The sequence below is a fragment of the Lampetra planeri genome, chromosome 25 (assembly GCF_965212315.1).
Source record: "Lampetra planeri chromosome 25, kcLamPlan1.2.h2, whole genome shotgun sequence".
Taxonomy (NCBI): Eukaryota; Metazoa; Chordata; class Hyperoartia; order Petromyzontiformes; family Petromyzontidae; genus Lampetra; species Lampetra planeri.
The window spans coordinates 10,005,786-10,029,658 of NC_136131.1; the positions used below are offsets into that span (position 1 = coordinate 10,005,786).

General features: G+C 51.6%; 1 protein-coding gene across 1 annotated transcript in view; it reads left to right on the forward strand.

Moving 5' to 3' along the window:
• Window positions 1-3,416: 3,416 nt before the first annotated feature.
• The window catches only part of LOC144727444 (sodium/calcium exchanger 1-like), a 178,415-nt gene continuing 157,958 nt past the window's right edge, over window positions 3,417-23,873 (forward strand). The window contains exon 1 of the mRNA XM_078606274.1: window positions 3,417-5,130. Coding sequence (XP_078462400.1) covers window positions 3,461-5,130 — 1,670 coding nt within the window. The 5' untranslated portion in view covers window positions 3,417-3,460. The remainder of the gene's footprint in view (window positions 5,131-23,873) is intronic.

Here is a 23,873-nt window from a genome sequence, read left to right on the forward strand (position 1 = left end):
ATTTAAACATGCACTCCCTTCTGGCAAATATCGACTGCGTGCGCAAGAACATGAGCGCCTCACTGTTGAGACACCTCAAAGGGCTTAATTGGTGTAGAGCTTCAGACTCGCTGTACGTGTGCTCGCTGTTGTTGTTGTCATTATCATCTTGGTTCATTTTTTGTTGGCGAATCTCTTGTGTGGATCCGTGCGTGGGAGAGGAGTGTGAGCAGCGGTTGAGTAGAATAAATGATGAGTTAAAACAAAGAAAAATGTTTCTTTTTTACAGCGATGCGGCGACCTTACAGTATTAACAACCCATTCAGCTGCCGCTCACGATGTGTGAGTGGATGCTGAACTTCTTCTGCGCCGTTACGTAGTCCACTCCATCCATCTCGGATGGCGACAGATTGTTGTGGGAGGGGGGGAGGTATTAAACAGGCAGTGGATAGATCATGGCTGATGATGTTAGTGGTTGTTGTTATTGTTGTTGTCGTTTATAAACCATTGTTTACGTCCGTAGGTTATTCACTCGCTGACCGGCGAATAACCCGGTGGTGTGCGAGCATCATTTATACCTGTAATGGTAATTAGATGTCTGCGTTTTAATATTGGAATTCGTAATTTATGAGTGGGCTCGGTGCAAGGCGTCTGTCACGGTTAACCCTACCATCGCGTCCGCAGCAGACAGACATCGACAAGCACAGGGACATGACGTGTACGTTATTTAAAACAACGATGCGAAAACAAGGCACTCGCCTACCGATTGTTTACTTTCACAACCCGACTAGTTTCCTTTGTGTGCGTAAACACGTGCTGGCAGTGGATGTTTGGGGAGGTGGAGGTCGTGGTGGCGTTTTGTGCTGTGAACTCGGCCGTCCGAGTTCAATTCCTGACCGCGGCTAACATCTCTCTATATATAAATCCCGATCCGTTCGCGGGTTCTGTATTGCAGCAACGCACACCGAGCAGTGTGGTGAAGTATGGTCAAACGACCCCCACGACCGGCATGGCGTGGGGAGGGCCTTCATCCAGCTATGGATCGACACGGAGCCGCACAGTTTTATTATATTAATCCGTGAATATAATCTCGGACCTTCAATATTCTCCTGCGGTTAATTTACATTCCGTTGATTTAATAACGGGCGTCCTTAGCAAAACCCAGACGGCTAATACGTTCTAACGCAATTCATAAATCAATTGCCATTCGAAAATGAATTTGCGTATCGTGTGCTGTACACAAATTGCACACCCTTGAATTTCACGTGCACGATGTATGTGCTTGCATCGCCCCTTACTGGATACCTGTGACAAAGAGCTTCACAGCTAATCGGATTCTTTCCCCCCGATCTCAATAGATATTCCGATTCTGTAAGAATTGTTTGCAATCGATGAATCGACGTTGCGTGACTAGTCGCATAACGCGCGCACCGGACTGCCCGCGCGTGCTCGCGCTCGCTCGGAGTGGATTGACACCGAATTCGAGACGTGCAAAACAAATGGAATTCTCCTCCGCGAGACAATGGAGTTGACTGCGCTGGACAACAATGTTAATGGGCCCGCGCGCTGCGCCTCGATGGGCTCGGTCTGGGCGGATTTCTCCACCCCACAACCTCCACCCCCCCCCATCCCAAGTGGCTTCTTCCACTGACGTCACGAAAAAAAACCCGCTCCGGAAAGCACTTGCCTCATCCAATTGCCCTTCCGCTGATAAATGTTAAATTGTTGACGCGTCGGTCAGGCGGGGTCACATTATAGCCCAACGCCTTTCCCATACTGGCCACGGACCACGGTCATGAGGCTACTACCCAGGCGAATGCAGGAACATGCGTTGTTGTACTGTACTATCTTCCAACGTGCATGTTCATGGGGCTTCACCAATCCTCTTCCCGATTTTAAGCGACTTTGAAAATTACACATTTACGTAACAGGTTGGACGGTGCTCCCTGCTCCTCGTGCCGAACACGGATAGCTGCTCCTGGGGTGCCCTTGGCTGGCATGCAGCAGAGCATTGCGACTGTTGACATGAGAATTGATGTTAGCCGCTTTAAGTTGCTGAGTCCTTGAACTGCCCTATGAATGCAAACCCTGATCCGCACTTACACATTTGCATTCGGATACGAATGTCTATATTTGGGCGGTATGTGTAACACATTTGTAATGCAGGGGCGATGGCATCGCTTCTTGTTGCATAGAGAGGGTTGCGGTTCTGATACGGCAGGCCACCCTAGTTAATGCCCCGGGCGTATTCACCTCAACAATACACGACGTCCGTCTACTTCAGCGTGGACATTAAAGATCCCCTGATGTCGCTCGGAGTATAGTCAGCCATTGTGTGCCGGCACATCATGGTCCAAAATCGTCGGCTTCAAAACATTACCCGCAAATTATTCAATCGGGATTATGCAAACAGTGGCAGCGAACATCGCCCTCCACCTGCTGCTTGCAGGGGTCGGTGCCGAGTCGCGGTGTACCACACAGGGGCAGCTGCCACTGGGGGTGCCCTTTCAAAATGCGTTGGGATGCGGGTCGCTTGTCGAGCGCAAAGTTCTGCCGAGACTTCCCCGGATGCAAAAGGGGCGCCCCAATCAAAAACAAAAAATAGCAATGATTACCACGATGTTACCATCCCAAAGTAACTGTTACCATTCGATTATTCAACTATTTATTTTGCCAGGTAAGGCCCACCGAGCTGTATATATTTTTTTCCAGAAGCGATCTGGTTATCACAAATGAGAGGTCAGCGAAGTGGCTGATCGCGTGGAAATGTATAGCAGGCAAACACTCTAAACGCGTGATGTTGCTTCTCAATGTGGAGGTGAAAAACCGGAGGACCCGGGAGAAAAATCCACACGATCACGTGGAGAGACACACGCAAACTCGAAATATACAGCAGCAGGCGTCAGGGTCGGGACTGAACCCACGACCTCCTGGACACCAGGCGAGGTGGTGAACATCTCCTAGCCACTGTGATGATGATGAGAGAGAGACACGCAAACTCGAAATATACAACAGCAGGCGTCAGGGTCGGGACTGAACCCACGACCTCCTGTATACCAGGCGAGGTAGTTAACATCTCACCACCGCAGCACCAACATTGCACCTCAATGTACCTCTCCTCTAACCGGCGGCTCCCCAAACCCTGACCCCCCCCCCCCAGTTCCCTGCCGCCTGAGCCGCTCCCACCGTCCTGGACCCCCGAGAGCGGCGACAGCGGCGACAGCGACAGCAGCGGCAGCAGCAGCAGCGGCGTGACTACGACGCCCCCTCCGCCCGCGCCCGCACTCGCATGGCTCCGCCGGCGTTCCGGCCGCGTCGTCGGCCGCCGCTGCTGCTGCTGTCGCCTCCGCTGGCGGCGGCCGCGCTGGCGTCGCTGCTGTGCCGCGCCGAGGCCGGCTCGGCGCTCGAGCCGGGAGGAAGCGTCGGCGTCTCGCCGGCCAACGGCACGTGCGGCGGCTCCTACAAGTGCAAGGAGGGCATCATGCTGCCCATCTGGTTCCCGGAGAACCCGTCGCTGGGCGACAAGGTTGCGCGTGCCATCGTCTACTTCGTGGCGCTCGTCTACATGTTTCTGGGCGTGTCGATCATCGCTGACCGCTTCATGGCGTCGATAGAGGTGATCACGTCGCAGGAGCGCGAGGTCATCATCCGCCGGGCCAACGGCGAGACGACGCGCGCCACGGTGCGGGTGTGGAACGAGACGGTCTCCAACCTGACGCTCATGGCTCTCGGCTCGTCGGCGCCCGAGATTTTGCTCTCCATCATCGAGGTCGTCGGCCACGAGTTCAAGGCGGGCGAGCTGGGTCCCAGCACCATCGTGGGCAGCGCCGCCTTCAACATGTTCGTCATCATCGGCCTGTGCGTGTACGTCATCCCCGACGGCGAGTCGCGCAAGATCAAGCACCTGCGCGTGTTCTTCGTGACGGCCACGTGGAGCATCTTCGCCTACATCTGGCTCTACCTGATCCTGGCGGTCATCTCGCCGGGCATCGTCGAGGTGTGGGAGAGCCTCGTCACCCTCATGTTCTTCCCCGTGTGCGTGATCTTCGCGTGGGTCGCCGACCGCCGGCTGCTCTTCTACAAGTACATGTACAAGAAGTACCGCACCAAGCGGCACGGCATCATCATCGAGACGGAGGGCGAGCGGCCCAAGGCCGGCATCGAGATGGACGGCAAGGTGATCGGCTCGGGCGGCGACGGCGGCGGAGACGACTCGATGGTGGACGGCGGCGCGTTGGTGCTGCCCGAGTCGAACGACGCGGACGAGAGCCGCCGCGAGATGATCCGCATCCTCAAGGAGCTGAAGCAGAAGTACCCCGAGAAGGACATGGACCAGCTGGTGGAGATGGCCAACTACCAGGCGCTGATCCAGCAGCAAAAGAGCCGCGCCTTCTACCGCATCCAGGCGACGCGCATGATGACGGGCTCGGGCAACATCCTGAAGAAGCACGCGGCCGACCAGGCGCGCAGGGCGTCGAGCCTGCACAGCGTGTCGGTGGCCGAGCAGACGGACGAGCACACCACCAAGATCCACTACGAGCCGTGCTCGTACATCTGCCTGGAGAACTGCGGCTCGTGCGCGCTGAGCGTCGTGCGGCGTGACGGCGACCTCGCCAGCGTCGTGTACGTCCGCTACAAGACGGAGGACGGCACGGCGAAGGCCGGCTCGGACTACGAGTACAGCGAGGGCACGCTGGTCTTCAAGGCCGGCGAGACGCAGAAGGAGATCAACGTGGGCATCATCGACGACGACATCTTCGAGGAGGACGAGCACTTCTTCGTGCGCCTCTACGACGTCCACGTGAGCCCTGCCCTCGACTCGTCCTTCGAGCAGAACCACGGCGGATTGGCGGGCGTCGGAGTCGGCGCGGCGTCGGCGGCGGCGTTGTTCCCCGCTGCGCGGCTCGTGCCGCCCTACGTGGCGACGGTGACCATCTTCGACGACGACCACGCCGGCATCTTCACGTTCGAGGACAAGATGGCCCACGTGAGCGAGAGCGTGGGCATCATGGAGGTGCGCGTGCTGCGCACTTCGGGCGCGCGCGGCACCGTCGTGGTGCCCTACAAGACGGTGGAGGGCACGGCCAAGGGCAGCGGCGAGGATTTTGAGGATACGTACGGCGAGCTGGAGTTCCAGAACGACGAGACCATGTAAGTGGCGGGCTTCCCACCTCCCCCCCCCCACCCTTGTTTTTGTATTTGTTATTATTTAGTGGTCTCTCTCTCTCTCTGTGTCTCCCTCTGTCTCGCTCTAAATGTCCCTTGCCGCGTTGATCTGTGCGGACCGGATTGGCCCGGAGGGACGAAGGTCAAAGTTCGCGTGAGGGGCGAGGAGGTCGCTCCTTTTTCATTGTGACGCCGAGCCGCCGATGTTGACCGCTGTGAACTTCTTTGATGAAACCAGCGTCGATGATGTTCGTCGGCAAGGAGCTCGCAGTTGACGAGATCTGTGAGTGGACGAAAATCATCGAGGATGTCAGTGACGACGACCGCCCACCGGACCAAAGTGTGATTTATTATGACGACGCATGAAAACGTCTGACTGAAGATGCACACTGAGACAATGTGCTAACATCATTCGAGACTGCAGTACACTGACGGAGACTACAAATGCCCATTGGATATGTGTGTGTGTGAGCGAGAATTCACGATTGGATGACCTTACAATAATGGTTTGGGCGAAATTTGCAGCTCACACCACCAAAATGTAACACTAAGAGAGGTCACCCCCGCTGCATACATGCACAGGAGTTTCACTTTAAAGAATCACCGGACTTAAAATCTTAAAATGCCCGATTGCTGCAGTTGACCTCGCGGAGAAGAGACTGATAAAAATTTAATCCACAGACCTTTAACAGTTGTCTAAAAAAATCGGACGTTTGCACATCGTCGACGCTAAAACTACGACGAGAATTTGACTTTGTCTCTCTTCTCAAACGTCCGTCCAAATCAACAACCGCGCGTGGGCACTCGGCTGTGGTGTGGCGGTTGTGGCGGTGGTGGTGTGCGCGAGAGGCTTGATCGTTCTATCTCGGCCTCCTCCAGGTGAGTGTTTGCGTCAACGGAAGACGACCGCTAGGGCGAAGGTTGGAAGATGGGTTGGTTGGCGAGGGGGGGGGGGGCTAGGGATTTGTCGTACACTTGGCAGCCTCGATCCTGCGAAGCTCACAAACTTGCATGAGAGTCGCCCGTCTCGAACGGGCGGCGCCGAATAAAATAGAATCAATACCGACGCTTTAATCATCAACTCGCCATTCGTACTTCGACTTGGTCGGTCGCTGCATGCACCGCGCTCGCGGCGCGGCGCTCGAAGTCTCAACGAGAACATCTCCAAGTTGTTGTGCTTTAGACCCCATTTGTGCGAATTAGTTACTTACATTCTTTCTCTTTCTCTCTCTTGTCTCTCTAACTTCCTCTCCACCGGATGCCTCTAGCGCATCAGACGCGCGCTGGCGCAAGCCGAGTAGACTTAAGTGACAGTGATAACAACAACAAAACAGAGTTGAGTCAACATCTGTACACACGGAGCTGGCCGGGGAAACTGTTTGTGCGTTTCTCGGGTGGGTTTGCATGACGGCCGCGCCGGAGGCGCCTTCGATGCTTTGCGCTCGCGATTCGATGCGCGGGTCGCGAGCCTCCGAGTCGCAGTATCGCCGTCATTGTCGTCCTTATTAACCGAGGAGTGCGTGTGCCGTTAACGCCCCCTTCGCTCTACATGCGCGCAAGTGATGCGTGCTATGTACGCCTTTGGGGACATTGTTACATAACTGCTGCCTCGGAATGTTGTTGAAATAACAGCTTTCCTTCCGCCGGTTTTGGCATCCGCCTGGGTATTGCAAAGCTCCAAGGTCAGGAGTGACTAATATAATGAATGTAAGTCTCATGTGCACCTATCAATCATTCAATTCATTACATTGCTGACATCACACCCTGGGCCTTTTGCTAAACCCTCGTTTTGCTGGCGGAGGGGAGTGTGGGAGCTCGGGGTTTTTGTTGTTGTTGCAGACCTCGATGCTGCTGTGATGGTGTATTGGCCTTGCCAGTTAAACCATTCGTCCACCCAGCTGCATTCCCTTCCGCCTACCCACTCACAACGCCAGTCGCTTACTTACCTGCCTACTGACCTAAGCACTTACCCACCTACCTACCCACCCACCTACCCACCTACCTAAACAACCACCAAACAACGCACCTACCCACTCACTCACCAACAACCGCCGTTTGACGTTAGCACGGTGCTCGTGCCAGGCTAGGTGCACCTCAAGGAGGTCAAGGGACAGATCCAGGTGCTATTTGTATACACACACATATATATATATACTCACCCACATATCTATATAGCCACTTACCCTCATGCATGCCCATCTAATTACATCCCCACATACTACCCACTCATCCACCTTCTGATTGACCTAACTCGCCATCTCCCTACTTAGCCACCCACTCAAACACACAGCACCTACTTAGCCTTGTTTACATATCCACTCGGCACCGTCCAGATGACTAGGTAGAGTGGTAATTCTATTAAACAATGTGCCATCTGATTTGTATAGTTTCTCATTTGCTCTGTGTTTTTTTTGTAAACCTGTTACCCCGAATGTAACACGAGCATTTCATTTGCATGTAATTTCGATGCATCATAAATCATTCGTTTCTCCACGCATGATTCGATGGGTGCATCATGAGCAAAATAATTTAATGCAATCAATTAACTGTTGCATCATTACATCAAGTCGGCGGTGAGTCAGATCCTTTATAATTCATGCCATGTTAAGAGACCAGGCTTACAAAGGCAAACACAAAAAATAAATGTCAATTTCAAAGCAAGGAAATTAAGTGGCAGGTGTATTAACCAAACCTTCACGATTAAGAACAAACCAATTTGTCGGGACGAAGAATAAACACAAAGCAAATAAAATGGGAACATCATGTTGGTTTATTGTACAACAACGATCAAAAGCAATCTGCACTCAAGCAGATTTTTCCCCGAAGAAAATGAATCCGGTTTGTCAGAGAAGATCGATTGGGACGGAACAGATGGCAGTTGTCGAGGAGACGCCGAATTGTTGCCAAGTACGAATGACGAAACGTTCTCCGAGTCGCGGCGATGGGAGGAATTGAGTCGTGCGTCTCGAGGTGAGGGTTGCCACCAGAGGTCGCAACCGGGTACCCGATACCTGTACCCTACCCGATACCCGGTACGGGTACCCGTTTGCGACCCTGGTGCGGCCGGGTACGGGTAGGCCGTGAGTCACTGGTGAGTAACCGTTTGTCACTCATTACCCAACGTCTTGTCTCTTCTCACAACTCAAGTTCCTAGAATCAACCCACCCGCGCCTGCAACATGGCTTCATCCCAGAGGTCACAATCAGGTACCCGATACCCGTTTGCGACCCTGGTGCGGCCGGGTACGGGTACGGGTAAGGAATCAAAACCCGTTTGCGACCTCTGGTTGCCACCGTTTCCACTGCAAGAGCCAACCGAGACAGATTTGATGAGCCAGCCCGGCCCGGGCCGATCGCGACCGTGCAGTGTGTCGGCTCGGGGCGCTGCACTGGCGAGGTCGCCGTCCCGGTGCACGAAGCTCAGTGCACGCGAGCCGCAGTTCTCCGGGAAGATGTCCGAGCACGGCTCGTAGTGACTCTTAGTGGTGTGCTCGTCCGTGTGCTCGTCCATCTGTTTGGCCACCGAGACGCTCTGCGGGCTCGAGGCCCTGCGCTCCTGGTCGGCCGCGTGCTTCTTCAGGATGTTGCCTGAGTCCGTCTGCATGCGCGTCGCTTGGATGCGGTAGGAGGCGCGGTTCTTTGGATCAGCACCTGGTAGTTGGCTATCTCGACCGGCTAATGCATGCCGCCCGAGCACCGATGCCAATTCGCGTGGTGTCCGGGCCTGCTTAGCTTGCGAGATCTGACAATGCGATCGTTAACATCCCGCATGAGCGAACCAGATGAACGTCGCGGCAGACCCTGAGTGAATGCTTTCAAAATGAGCCCAGACCACGGCAAGTCCCTGCGTGTCGATAGTGGAAGGCCGCCAGATTTACGGTGGAGGTCACGATGATGAACAGAGGCGGCTCTAATTTAGAATAAAGCGCGCAAGGCCGAATGGAAGCCGGGCTCCGGACCTCTTCAGAGCCGCGTCGCGTTTCACATTTATAAATCACATCGCCGTGGTCGATAATAGGCACGGAGGTGGATGAGACAAGCTGGTGGTGAGCAGATAAGAGGCACGATTTGTTTCTGGAAGAGAGCCCCGACTGGATTTCTAATTTATTTGTGAGTTTTTTTGCGTTCACGAGCATTCAAAATCAGGTGCAAATCTCGCCAGGTCACCCTGCCTCGTCGTCTTTGGCTACGATCTCTGTTGCTGTTGTACGATGGCCTACGCAAGCCAAATGAGAGAATGGTATTTCGCCATTCCTCATCGTCTTGCGAGGCCACAATCGATCACACTTCTTGCGAAGGAGCCGATCCCGACGTTCCATCTCCACGGCGGACGGGCTCTCAGCCGTATTCTCTCCATTGGCTGACATTTCATCACAACTCTTTGGTTATTTCGGTAGAGTCACGTAGGTATAAATAAAATAAAATAAATCACGACGTTTCAGGCGCAACACAAGCGTCCGTCATCAGGTGGGAAAGCATGGTCTGCTGCTGAGGCAGACTGTTTTAAAAGGTTTGAAATGGGTGTAGCTCAAGGGTTATAAAGAAGTGGCCGGGCCTCGTGATGTGAATGTGAGAAATAAGCATGTAACTGTCAGACACAAGTCTCATCCATTGGTCATCATCCTCCTAGCGACGATGTCCTCCAGTTCGCCGATCGTACCGTCGATTTAAAAAAAATATTTTATCGTCCCAATGCGATGTCGCCCGATGACTTTTCAGCCCCCAGCTTTCTGTCGCCCCCCCCCCCCCCTTTAACTACAACTAGGCCTATACCAACCCCTCGTTATCAATCCCTCTTGTTGTACTGAATCAAAACTACACCATCACTTACAATAACCCCAATTCTTCATTTTAAATTATTATCATGCTATGTACAATTTAATAATTGCTGTAAATTGCCTTGGTGAAGGCGCTATATAAAAAAATCTCATTAAGATAAGATGAGATTAAAAAAAAAATCCTCAAATGTCAAGGAGGGGTCGGTGGAGAGACCGTTAGGGGAAGCGAAGGAGATGGATGGAGAGTCGGGGGAAAGTTCCAGAAATGATGGAGAATGGGGCTAAAAGAAGGGGATACAAGAAGGGGCTAAATAAAGGGGCTTAATAATTATATAAAAGTAGGGGGTAAAAGAAAGGGATGAAAGGAGGGAATAAAAGAAGGGGATAAAATAAAATAAGTGGAAAAAATGAAGGGATAAGAGAAGGGGATAAAAGGAGGGGGTAAAAGAAGGGGATAAAGTTTAATAAGGGGATCAAATGAGGGGATAAAAGAAGGGGGTAAAATAAGGGGATAAAAGGAGGGGAGAGAAGGGATTCTGGACGGCGCCTCAACGGAGACTCGCTGATGCGTTAGGCACCACGCTCAATACGGAATGAAGTTCAACACTTACCAGGGCCAGAACTCTGTATATACTAATAATAATAATAATCATCATCATCATCATAAAAAAACAACATCCAACATTAATACCGGGTAGTTGCGTCGTTGCAATGTGAGTTGTTACGTAACGGGGGTGACTAACACGCAGGGCCAAAGCGATTACAATTGTTGTGAACGCTTGCAAAGGCGCAAAGTGATTCGCAACATAAATTAATGTAATCGTGGAGAGGCAGCCGAGGTGACTCAGCGTCATCGTCGTCGGAGTGAGTAATCAGGTTCATCTCGCAAATAATTCCCCAAAAAAAGTAAACCAACAAGGCTTGGGAGCGCATTCGCTGGAGAGAGAGAGAGAGAAGGGATTTGAGATACGATCGCAGAGAACCTTGGAGCCCATTGACATCTCATACCTCGGTATGTGATATGCGATCTCTCTTCACACTCGACGCCAACTATTGCTAATCACGCATCTGTCGTTTCATATCCTCCCCCCCCTTTCCCCCCCCACCCCGGTTTCGTATTATCTCACCACGCCTCGGCAGCTTCACCCCTTTTTATTTTTTTAAACCGTAGAACCCCGAGGTTATTATTTACGTGGCAATTTACCTGGGTATTAGCTCTGGATGCTTAGCGCTGTACATCAGGACAATGGCGTAATGCGTTGCATTTCGCCGCGCAGTAAGTAATCAAAAGCGTGACTATATTGAAACCGATTGGTGTTGTGCATCGTGTAAGGACATCAATCTCGCGAGCTGCGCCGAGAAACAATGCGTTGTCCTGACAATTGTTTTTTTATTGTACGACAGCCAAGGATTTCAATTTGACCTCAAAAATATGATTCTCAGAGAACACGCGCACGCACGCGTGGGTGTGTGCGCAGTGTTGCACGCGTGGTGTGTGTGCTAGTGCGTACAGCCCTTGCCCCAAGAGAATGTTAAAGGCTATACGGGACATCTCTGTCTTTGTGCCCGTGTGGAGGAGTGGTGGCACGGCAATTGGCGCACTGCTCTTCGAAGTCGGCGACCCGAGCTTGATTCCCGCTCGTGGCCAACAATCTGTGCCGGATATCTGAACTGGTCCTGGGACCTTCCTGAGGTCGACTTAGCCTTGGGGAGACAAAGGCGGCTGGGGGGGGGGTGGCCACTCCACCCCCTCGCGCTCCGTGCCACCCTTAAAAAGGGGTTCACTCACAGCACTTGCCCCAGCAGTCCTTGTAGCCTAAATGGGCGATCTTTGTCTTTGTTTGTACCTTCTATGTCCTAGTGAGTGCCAATGTGCACACGTGTGTGTGTGTGCACGTGTGTCCACCCATGTGTATTGTAGTGCGTGCCAACGTTGCGTATGCATGAATGGATGTATGCATGTGCACTCATATGTTCCAGCGTGTGTCACCGTACATGCACACGTGCATGTACGTACGTGTGTACACGCGTGTGCGTGTTCCCTTTGCCCAGAGCAGCCACCTTTTATATATAAAATAAATAAAAAGCTTACAGAGCAGGCTGCGCGCCATGGACAGAGGATGGTTTATCTCATTTTAACCGTTGGAATTGTGCGATTAGATTATGACAAGGGAAGAGATGGTTGCAAGATTAGGCCAGCTTTTAGAGACATCGCATTTATCAGCTGCTCCTCAACACCCCCCCCACCCACTGCCTCCCCCGGCAATTTAACCCCATTGTCTACGTCTTTGCGTGACACTTCACGGGACCAAAAATTACAGGTGCGGATTTTATTCGTTCCTACGAGTGTTTAAGTGCCTACGTTTGGCCGGCTACTTCAAGGCTATGGAGTTGACATGTGTAAATCCTGCACCTGCTGGTGGTGATGGTGGTAGTGGCGGTGGTCAAAGACAAAAGACATTTTTTTTTAGGTGGTGGTGTAATGCTGCTGCTTGTGGTGGTGGCGATGATGGCGTTGGTCATACCAACGGCACTTAAGAAGGCACAATGTAGGCCTTTTAGCATAAGCTGGTAATTGACCACATCTTCCCATATCATTGGCCCTATTCTTACACGCAAAGTCAGAGGGAGAATCCTTGTGAGGCTTGCTCAGGAAATCCTCACCGAGTCTCAAGACTTTTGTTCGCTAGGAGCCTGCTTGATTTTCGTCTGCTCAATATTTTTTTTGTATTTACGTTCGGCGTCTGAGAAAACTGGAGTGCCCAGAAAAGGGGCAGTAAAGTAACGGCCCATGGGGCTGGATATGACACGTGGCCTCATTCCGTATGGTCTGTCTCCCACATGAGGCCTACCTCTTCCAAACGGGTCCCAAAGTCCATTGTTGCTCATCCATCATGCAATGCATCTTAGCGTCGCTAATCGTGTACTAGAGGGCAAATATGTTCGACCTGGCAACACCAACCCGAGTTCGCTGCCTTCGTCGTCATCCGTGAGTGTAGAGGACGCCGGCTCTCGTATTTGCACCTTCGATGAGCACGTTTGGCTATGCACGGCGCGAAAGAAGTCCAACACACACGCATACATGCAACACGTGGTTTGTGTGCGCAGGGCGACTGCGGCTGCGCAGACCGATTCGCGAGTGTCCTCAGTTGCACTTGCAGCAGGACAGAGAAGAAGAAACCCCCTCCCCTCCCAACTAGTCCTGAGCACACATCCAATGTCACGGTCCTCGTGCGATCAAAGTTTGGTGGGTATTAATGCGTTGCGCTTCGCCACAGGTGTTTAAAAGGGGCTATTCAGATAAACGGTTCTGCTACCCCGACCTAGAGAAAGCACCCTTCGTGCAGAGTGGGATAACACTCAAATCCTTGCATGTACAGGTCCTGAGAAGCCTTACGTGCATATATATCATATTTGACCAGAGCTGTCGCGGCAAGGTCAAATGTCAGGCGTGATCCAGCGTGATTGTGGTCCCGCGCCAGAGTTAATCAGGCTGGACCTGCGGGTAATTGCACGGTCACGCAGCGCTCGCAGCCTCTCAGATCAGCCGTCCTTCAACAGGCAATTCCGCGCACGTCAAACGCAAATTGGTAACGCTCTCCCATCGTTTAAATGTCGTCATCATCCAAAATCCATTTCATTTCGCCTCCGCTGTGTGCTTACCGATCCGTTAGAGTGCACAGACCACCACCGCTACCATCACCGCTACCATCACCGCTACCACCTATACAACCCCTACTCACCACCACCGCTACCACTATCCCTATATAACCCCGACTCACTACCACCGCCACCACTATCCCGATACGGCCCCTACTCACCACCACCATCACTACGAAATTAACACTGTAGTCAAAACAATTAACTTCCCATTATCACCGCATGCTGCCACCACTACCACTACCTTAACCACCACCATCTGTATTCTTAATGTAGGTCCACTCCCAGAAGGCTGTGCAGCTGATGGGTTGTGTAAAAAAACATAAATTTGAAGCAGACATGATCTGGTAGACACAATGGACAGGAAGTACAAGATCAATGGGCCCGCATTATGCGCATGTATCACATCACATCTACGCCTCTATAAGGAACGAAACGGGTGGACATCTCCACAAATCTGGCTGTTGCCTGATGAAGCTAGTTGTAATTACTGGAATCGTCGTTCTCAGATTGGAAATGTTGTGGCTTTGCTTTCCAACACACCGGCGTGATGTACTAGTGACGAATTGGCACGTTCTGTTTACGTGTAAACCCTTACTAGTTGGCTGTGTCGGGTGGTGGTGGGTTTAACGACACATTTATACATTTACGCGATGTAACCGAAAAAAACCTGTATTATAGAATACTTACATATTCCCAATATATTTCACTAACACAGCTCCTCTCCCCAAACACCACCACTATGCTCCCTGTATTGCCCCTTCACCACCACCACCTCCTCCACCACAACCACCTTCACCATCGCTACCACCTCCCCCATCGCTACCATCACCACCACCACCACCTCCACCATCGCTACCACCACCCCCACCACAACCACCCCCACCACAACCACCTTCACCATCGAGACCACCACAACGACCTCCACCATCGCTACCATCACCACCACCACAACCACCACCACCACAACCACCACCACAACCACCTCCACCATCGCTATCACCTCCCCCATCGCTACCACCACCATCACCACCACCACCACCATAACCACCTCCACCATCGCTACCACCATCAGCACACGGTCGAGTAAGATGTATGCGTGCGATATTTCACGACTGCCTCCACCGCTCCGGCTCAGATTACGCAACTGCGCGAGCGAGGGCATCTTGGCTCTGCCTGTGTAATACCGCTGGGGCTGATACGGGAAAGGTGTGCATCTGCTGCCTCAGATGTTATATCCGATACCCACAATATCCGCATTGTCCTCATCTGCAGCTATCGCAGTGACAGAAGCGTCCCTCGTCATCGCACGGATGCAACCGCCGTTCCTGGAGCAGCGAGACTAATGCGATGGATGTCGATTCTGGTCTCGTATTGTCCGGTTCACATGATATGACTCATATTGTATTTAATAATGAAAAAAAATCTATTGTGTACCATTGTAAGCAATACACAGTGTGCGATCCGGGTTGTTCATAGGGCACCCAGGAACAGTTCGGATATCACATGCCGGTGATGTTGGCTACGGCCGGGGTTCGAACTCAGGTTGCCAGGTTATTGGCGCAGTGCGTCAACCACCGTGCCACCACCAGCACATATCGCTGCAAGCATTACAGGGGATGATAGCCACAATACGCGGACACCTTTAGTAACACTCGGTATCGAGACGAGGCCCACGGTATCAGACGGGCATCGCAATACGTATCTCGATCTTTGTCGTGGGGCTGTTTCTTTGGCGCAGCGATTTGGGGGTCACCCAGCTGTAAAGGGGCAGCAGACCGCGGCTAAGGGAGCGACTTCAAACGGCACGTGGCACAAAGGAGAATTACAGCTGAATGGAGCCCTGGGAGGTACACGATTGCGTCCCATTTGTGCGCAAATGTCTCCTGCAGAGGAGTCTCTCCCTCACTCTGATGTTGGTAGGAGGCTCTGATAATGGCCACGGGCGTCTGGACGATGGGTTATTTATTTTTCTATTTTTCATATGCACGCACGCACACGCGCACTGGAGCTGCCATTGGTGTTAATTTCTCGCGCACTGGAGAATGCGATCCAGGTCTCCGATTCCATTTTCCAACGATGCAGGTTTCTTAAAATCCCACCGCCCTCTGATCACCCAGCCGTATAAATGAGTACGGCACAGCTCGTTCATCAGTTGGTCGCGTGTGGTGGGGTAAAGTGTGGGTATTGCCACCTACACTCAACTATTTATTTTTACCAGGTAAGGCTCCCTGAGCTATATATGTTTTTTTCAGAAGCGACCTGGCCACAAATGACAGCTCAGCACAGTGGCTTATCACGTGGAAATGTATAGCAGCCACATACTCTCAACGCGTTATTCTAAAATGTGGAGGGAAACACGTGGAGGTCTCAGAGAAAATTCCACGCGACCACGGGGAGAGAGAGAGACACACACACACAAACTCCAAATATACAGCAGCAGGCGTCGGGGTCGGGATCGAATCCACGACCTCCTGCATACCAGGCGAGGTAGTTAACATCGCGCCGCCATTTGCGCCCCCCTCTACGAAGATGTCTGCCCAGTGTGGATTCCCCTGCAAGTAGGGGCCCAGTGTGAAAATGGAGACCAAATATCCTTTGGGGCCCCTCTTAGTGGGGGCCCTTCCACCGGCGGTGTCACGAGCACGCAACTTGCGGGGGCCGCACTTTTACCTTCAACTTGTTATGGACACACGTACAGAAGAAAGTGGCTGACGTTGTTCTTTAGGCACCTCTGCATTTTCTGAGATTCAGCACGAGTGGCTCGAGCTCGGTAAAGCTGAATGAGGGATTTCTAATGAGACAAGACCGCTGTTCAATACACCGCTTAGAACTGAAATGCAATGCGCTCTACGCATTCGCAATCGTCTACAAGAGGTGCATCCCTGCAATTGCTTGCTCATGCAACGACTTGGGGAGATCTTAGACAAGCCACTCTCGAGGGTATTTGGCCTACTCTTCCATATGCTGGCCGGACGTATTTGGAGGGGTGGGAATACCCACCCTTTACCCCACCAACTCGCAACCTGGCGATCGGAGAACTGCTGGGTGCGCATTTATACTGCGCGGTGGACACAGGCGTAGAGGAGATTTAAGAAACTTGCACCATCGTTTCAGCTGCCGCGCCAGGAGATCAAATCGAAATGGTGACCTCTGGCTTGCAAGTCCAGTACGCCGACCATTGCATCACCGCACGCTGCCTGCCGATGGACTAACCGTAGTCTACCCATACATACTGCATACATGGTCAACCCATACATACTGCGGGACGAATTAGCTATGTTGTTGGTGAATCTTTTTGGTTTTGTTTAAAAAGAGTATGCAAATGTAAGTACATCTGTTTTGGTTTGCGTTTTTTTGGCCCGCGTAACATTTTGGCATAATCTGAGATGGTGGCAGGTGTGTATGTATGTATGTGTTGGACTTTTTTCGCACCGTACGTAGCCAACCGTGATAATCGGAGGTGGAGGTGCCAATAGGCCCTTTAATAGTGGGGAGCGGTCAGCGTGCTGCACTACGAACCTGGAGACCCGAGTTCGATTCCCGCTCATGGCCAACACCAGTAGCAATTATCTGAAGCGGTCGTAGGCCTCCCCTAGGTCGACTCAGCCTCAAATGAGTATCTGGTGCGGTGTGTAATCATCGCCACTGGGGCGACAAAGGCGGCCGGGCGTGGTGTTGGCCACCCACCCCCTCGTGTGCCGTGCCGGCCTTCATAGGTGCTTGCTCATGGCACTTGTCCCAAGTCTGTTCAGGCTATACGGGGGATCTTTGTCTTTAATAATACTATCCTAAAGTTGACTGAATTGTTCTGACATCTCTTGCTATGTTGGGGGCTCCCCGTGTCCTTGGCTCCGAACAACAAAAGCATCCCCGAGGTTAGCGAGCTCACGGTCCGAAAGAGGACCAAAAACATCATCCGAAACGCCACTCCGCAGCTTCAGGATGAGAGGTCCCTTGCATTTACATCGCCCCGCTCCCCTCCTCCTCCTCCTCCCTCCCACCGCAAAAACATCCAGCCGCAAAAATGCAGGTCATTAAAATGATTGACAGCTGCTACATATAACTCAGATGACACATACTGTTCACACAGACCTCCATTCTGTCTCTTCGCGTACAATTACAAATATTTATTTGCAGTCGTCGGCCAATTGGCTGTCCGGACCAATATCATCAAACAGCATTTGTTTAAGCAAGAGAAGCCGAGATCCAGTTTTGACCATTCTGGATCTCACCGGCAGTCTGGCTTATTTCAACAAACGCCAGGCGGTTTAAGGGACGTCATTGGCGACAATAATAACGCAGCGGCAGCCGAAAAATTGCAACGCGTCCTAGCGAACATCCAACGTGAAGAGATGGAGCGATGAAAATCAGTTTGCGTGCAGGTGCTGGGCGGATCGTTGCCCGGCATGCTCACGAGGGACGACGGCTTGGGGAAGCCTCCATGCAGCAGTAGATTGACCATGGCTGATGATGAATGGCAGGAGCGCTCCACGCAACGCTACAATAGACAGATCTGACGAGAAGTCCCCTGGAAGACCTGGCGCGGATCCAGCGGGCGCGCGGAATGGAGTCCCGGTTCCCGTCACCGCGCAAGGAACGAGCGTCTGTAGTCTTAGGTTTTTTCGGTAAAGTCACGTAGGTAAAACATTAAAATTAATAAAAGTAAAATAAAATAAAAATCACGACGTTTCGGAGGCAACACAAGCTTCCGTCTTCAGGTGGAACCGTCACAGCCACGACAGCTGTATCAAGTAAATGAGCTACCACTCCGTATATATACTTGATACAGCTGTCGTGGCTGTGACGGTTCCACCTGAAGACGGAAGCTTGTGTTGCCTCCGAAACGTCGTGATTTTTATTTTCTTTTACTTTTATTAATTTTAATGTTTTACCTACGTGACTTTACCGAAAAAACCTAAGAATATGAATCCTTGCAGTCACGAAAGCTTCAAATCTAGAACGAGCGTCTGCTCCGCGTAAATGTCTCCAATGAAGCCCGTTTTGCAGCTGTGCATTGAAGCAAGGGCACTTTCGGGTAAGGGATCAGCTAAGGGTCAAATCTAATATAAATAGCCACTATATCACTGGCGCTCAAAAGCCCCGTGCAGCATTAACAAAAAAATCCACCCACAGCTCTCAGTCGACTAAATAGCATTAATACTTAAGGCAAACATTTCAAAGGTGAACTCGTTAGCGGATGCATATTGCAGTACAGTTAACAGTTGGCGTGGCAACGCTCACAGTGGCAATCACTCCTCAAAGCTCCCAATCTCAGACAAGAGATCTCCAGTAACGCCGCAGGCTGTTAGGGCAAGTGCTGTTCGCGAGCACCTATTGAGGTTGGCATGGCACGCGAGTGCGTGTTGTAAGCCTTGGCTTTGTCTCGCCAGTGTCGATATTGACGCACTGCACCGGCTACTCATCATTTAAGGCCGAGTCAACGTACGGGAGGACCCACTCGCACACCGATGTAAGCCGTGGCCAGGAATCGAACGGAGGTCGCCGGGTTCATAGTGCAGTGCACTGACCACTGCACCACCGCTCCCCACGCACATACAAACACCCGTATGCATGCATTGCCACACACACATGCACACGCAACACAAAGATCCCCCGTGTAGCCTTAACAGACTGCAACAGCAATTGCTGTGAGCGAGCACCTATGAAGGCCGGCACAGCACACGAAGAGGGTGGGTATCCAGCACCACGCCCGGCCGCCTTTGTCTCCCCAGTGGCGATGTTTTGACACATCGCACCAGGTGCTCATTTGAGGCTGAGTCGACCCAGTGGAGGCCCAGCACCGGCTCAGATAATCGTCACCGGTGTCCGCCGTGAGCGGGAATCGAACTCGGGTTGCTAGCGCAGCGTAGCGCGCTAACCACTACCGCTGCAACCGTAGTCCAGCCAGCGCACGTCTCCTTCAAAACTCACCAGACTGGCAAAAGTCGTTCACAGTTAGGGGGGGGGGGCGAACGAAAATAAACCCTCCCCCAATTAATAACTCAACGCACGTCATTGTCAGCACCGCGCAGAAGCCGCAATCACACTTACTCCGCTCGGGGCGCGTTCTCAAAACAACTCTCCGATTCGCGGGTTGTCCAATCGGACGACAGCTTCCCGCGTGAAGTCGCCAAAAGCTAAAATAAAACCATCTCCCGATTTTATTTCCTCTAATTTTTTTTGAGGTTCTTTCATTTCTTCTCATTTTTTGTTGTTGCGGCGAGGACACTTTCTCGCTAAACGGATCTGAAGCTCGCTTGTCCCGCGTGAAGCCCCCTTTTTCTAAACGGTTTAAAGACACGCTCGCACGCACAAAGACTCCCCCCTATAGCCTGGAACAGACGGTTGGGGCAAGTGCTGTTAGTGAGTAGCACCTAATGAAGGCTGGAACAGCACACGAGGGGGGCGGGTGGGCAAACACCACGCCCGGCCGCCTTTGTCTCCCCAGTGGTGATGCTTTTACACACCGCACCAAGGTACTCGTTTGAGGCTGAGTCGACCTAGGGGAAGCCCCACGACGGGTTTAAGGCAGTGGCGTTGCTATCGAGTGTGCAGGCAGTGCAACTGCACCAGCATGGACCCAGACAATTGTGGGGGGGGGGGTGGATATTGGTCATTTGTGAGGCTCCATAATCTAATTATTTATACTGGAGGAATCCGATGAGCTATCAAGCCCTTGTTTTTGTTTTGCAGGCCTAGAGCCCTCCAGAGTTAATGAATGTAGCTGTTTTTTTCTCATTTCTGTGAAGTCTCCGTGGCAACAGCGAATGATGCGCGGTATCTGGGCAATGGTTTACACAGAGACAGAGGACGTGGCCGATTCAGCCTGGATGCGCCACATCTCGTCGAATTGCGAAAGTTCAGCATTGCTTCGAGTCCGCTTATTGCGTCAATTGGTAACCGCCTTGAGTTGTGTGCGTGGGGATGCGAGGTGGTCACGTGATGGCAGTGTTGAGTTGCAACCTTGTGGGCGCCGAGGTGGCGAGATGTTAACTACCTCGCCTGGTGTGAAGAAGGTCGTGGGTTCGGATCCCGACCCCGACCCCGACCCTGACGCCTGCTATGTTTTTGACTTTTGCATGTCTCTCCCTGTGGTCGCGTGGATTATTTTTTTCCGGGTCCTTCGCTTGTTCTCTCCACATTTAGAAACATGTTTTATTTTTTTATTATTTTATTAATTTCCCTTCTACGTGACTTTACCGAAAGAACCAAGAAGATGAATCCCTGCAGTCACGAAAGCTCTAAATCGAAATTTATGCGTGTCAAAGTATTGGGCTGCTGTAAATTCCCACGTGATGAGCCACTTCATCGGGATATCGTTTGTGACCAGGTCGCTTCTGAATAAGAACGGATATAGCTAAGTGGGCCTTATCTGGTAAAAACATATATAGAAAATTTGTGAGTTTTCTCTGATTCCTTCGGTTTCCTTCCACATGAAGCCAAACGCTCGTTAATTAGTATCCCAGTTCATGCAGGAACCTCCTGACAAGTCTTGATAATTATCAGCGAAGCTTTGCTGAGTAACTAATTGCCATTATTATCATAACCTATTAGCTATGTATGGAATGGTCCAATTAAGCATGGATCATTTCTGTCACCAGTACCAAGCGGTTCCGGTCTCTTCTCAGTAAACTCAGCCTTAAAAGAAGTATGCCTTGCAATAGCGGAGTTAACATGAGCAACAGGAAGCCAGAGACAGGCCTGCTTCACGCTGGCTACATCACTCCACGTTGTGTCGTGGCAGCCCTAATAGGTGCTCACTAATAGCACTTGACCCGCGAGTCTCGAAGGCGCAATTATTTATTTAGGCTCTGCGTTTACGCCAAGTCGGGGCAGCAGCTTCATCATTTTGCAGCGTGCGACGGCGTCTCTCAGGCAGGAGGCCAGGCTCGGTGAGCGGACACGGCCCTGAGGGACGAGCGCCACCGTCCGTCGTGCTTGCATTTCGGGTTTGCTGCACATTGGAGGTGCCGCCACGGTGGCGAGGAGATGTTATCTCTCTCGCCCGGTGCAGGAGGTCGTGGGTTCCATCCCGAGCCTGACGCCTGCTGCTGTACATGTTGGGGTTTGCGTGTCTCTCTCTCTCTGTCTCTCCCCCCGTGGTCGCGTGGGATTTTTGTGAGGTCCTTCGGTTTTATCCCTCCACATTTAGAATAAACACCGGGCGTTTAGAGTGTTTGGCTGCTATGCGTTTCCACGTGATAAGCCAATTCGTTGAGCTAACATTTGTGATAGTCAGGTCGTTTCTGAATAAAAGCGATATAACTCAGTGGGCCTTGCCTGGTAAAAAAATGTTTTTGTTTTAATTCGGATCTCATTGCAGATCAAACCCGGGTGGGCTGATCGTAGGAGGGTCGTGTGCGGGGGATCGGTGTTCCTTGTTGACGAGGAGGGCCACTCCTCGCGCCGCGGTGACTGCTGACACGTCCTAAGGCTTAATGAAGAGTCATTAGTCTTCATAATAGCTCAGTGGGGGGATGGGGGTGGGGAGTGGTAGTGGTGGTGCCAAGGGGATTACACTCCACTATGACAAGAGTGCCCCCGAGTTCGATTGCAGGCCATGGCTAACATCAATTGGCGAGTCATATCTGAATCGGTTCTGAGACCCCCCCTCCCCCATCCATCCCACTCCTCTTCACCAATCCGTGACTGACACGACCAACAACGGCATTGGATGGTGGACTTTCGACCTTCATCCAGCAGTGGGGTGGACACAATCGATGTGATTCTGCATCAGCCGAGAGAAGGGAAATTAACAGTTGAAGACTCCCTCGACCGACCCGGGTCTCCAAATCAGCAGTGCCATATCAGATTGCCCGTTGAAGACCCCAGCCTATTTAAAGATGCCTTCTCGCTCTCTCTCTCTCTCTTTCGTTCCCTATCTTGCTTCTTCAGCCTGTCTCTCCCCAGTTTACTTCTCACTTAAACGGACACTCCTTTATATGTACGGCACTGTGAGATTTTGTGTTTGTTCAGGGCACCTTGTGAATCTACCTAATTATTAACGTTATAATACGACGCGCCCGCTTCGCGTGCCGTTTGCCCCTCGGTCTGGATAACCACCGCCTACGTAGGTATGTAAGTCTGTTCTCCTATAACGCGCGTTTTCATAGCGCGAATTGGATATAACGCGATGAATGGATTAAGGAAAACTGTGTATAACGCGGATGCGAATTTGATATAACGCGATCGAGTTAACAGAACTACGTCGTGCGAGTAGGAGTAAGCGGTTGTACGGCTGCCTCGGTGTAGCACTGCACACGGCGGGATGCTGCTGGATGCTTCTAGATGTTACCCACGCGCCTCAAGTCTTTGCTCAGCCTGCGTACGCATCTTACGTGCTTTATACATTCTTTATTATCACGCGATTTTTCCATAACGCGGTGCTCTTCAGGAACGCAACTGCCGCGCTATAGGAGAAGAGGCTGTACGTTGAACTTCTTTCACGCCATAGCGGCCGTACGTAGCTAATCGGAGGTTGCGCGGGGAAGACAACAAACTAAATAATAAGATGATGGGAGAAGGGGTGGTTAGGATGAGGAGGACGAGGACGAGCGTCTCCTCCGGGCTTACCCCACGCTCACGCAAACCCTCGGCGAGACTGGGAGAGATGGAAGGGGGCGACAATGTTTCCACCCTCCCACCTCCTCCAGAGTGAAATTCTTTCTCGCTCTCTCTCTCTCTCTCTCTGAACGTTACGTAAGGAAATTATTCCAGCGTTAATGTTTCAAGGGCTACCGAGACTCGGTCAAAATTGGCCCAGTTTTTTTCTTTGTTTTGTACGTTTGAGTTTTCGTGTTTTGTAATTCTAATGAGTTACTCTTACAACGGTGTGCAGCCGTTATAATGTTTTATATACGTGTGTGCACATGTGTAAAGTGGCGTGTTTGTTTCATGAACAATATCCGAGCGAGCGAAACTGAAAGCCAAATAAGCAACACTTCAAAAGACATCCTGTGCAATTTACTAGAGTTCAAGAAAATTAAATCTTTCCGCTTAATGTTTTATTCAGCAAGACGATGCAAATCTTTAGCTTTTATTACAAATTCCTGAGACCCACCAATGTTTTTTAATGAGTAACAACATACTTTAAAAAGGAATTAAAATTAATCAATTTTGACCACAATTGTACCGTTACGCGTGTTGTTATCGTGTATAATTTATAAACATCCGCAATGGCTTCCGCCGTGGTGTAATGGTTAGCACGCCAGACTTTCAGTCCAGAGGGCGATTTTATCTCCAGGCGCGGCAGCTGAAACTATGGACACGTTTCATAAATCCTACCGCC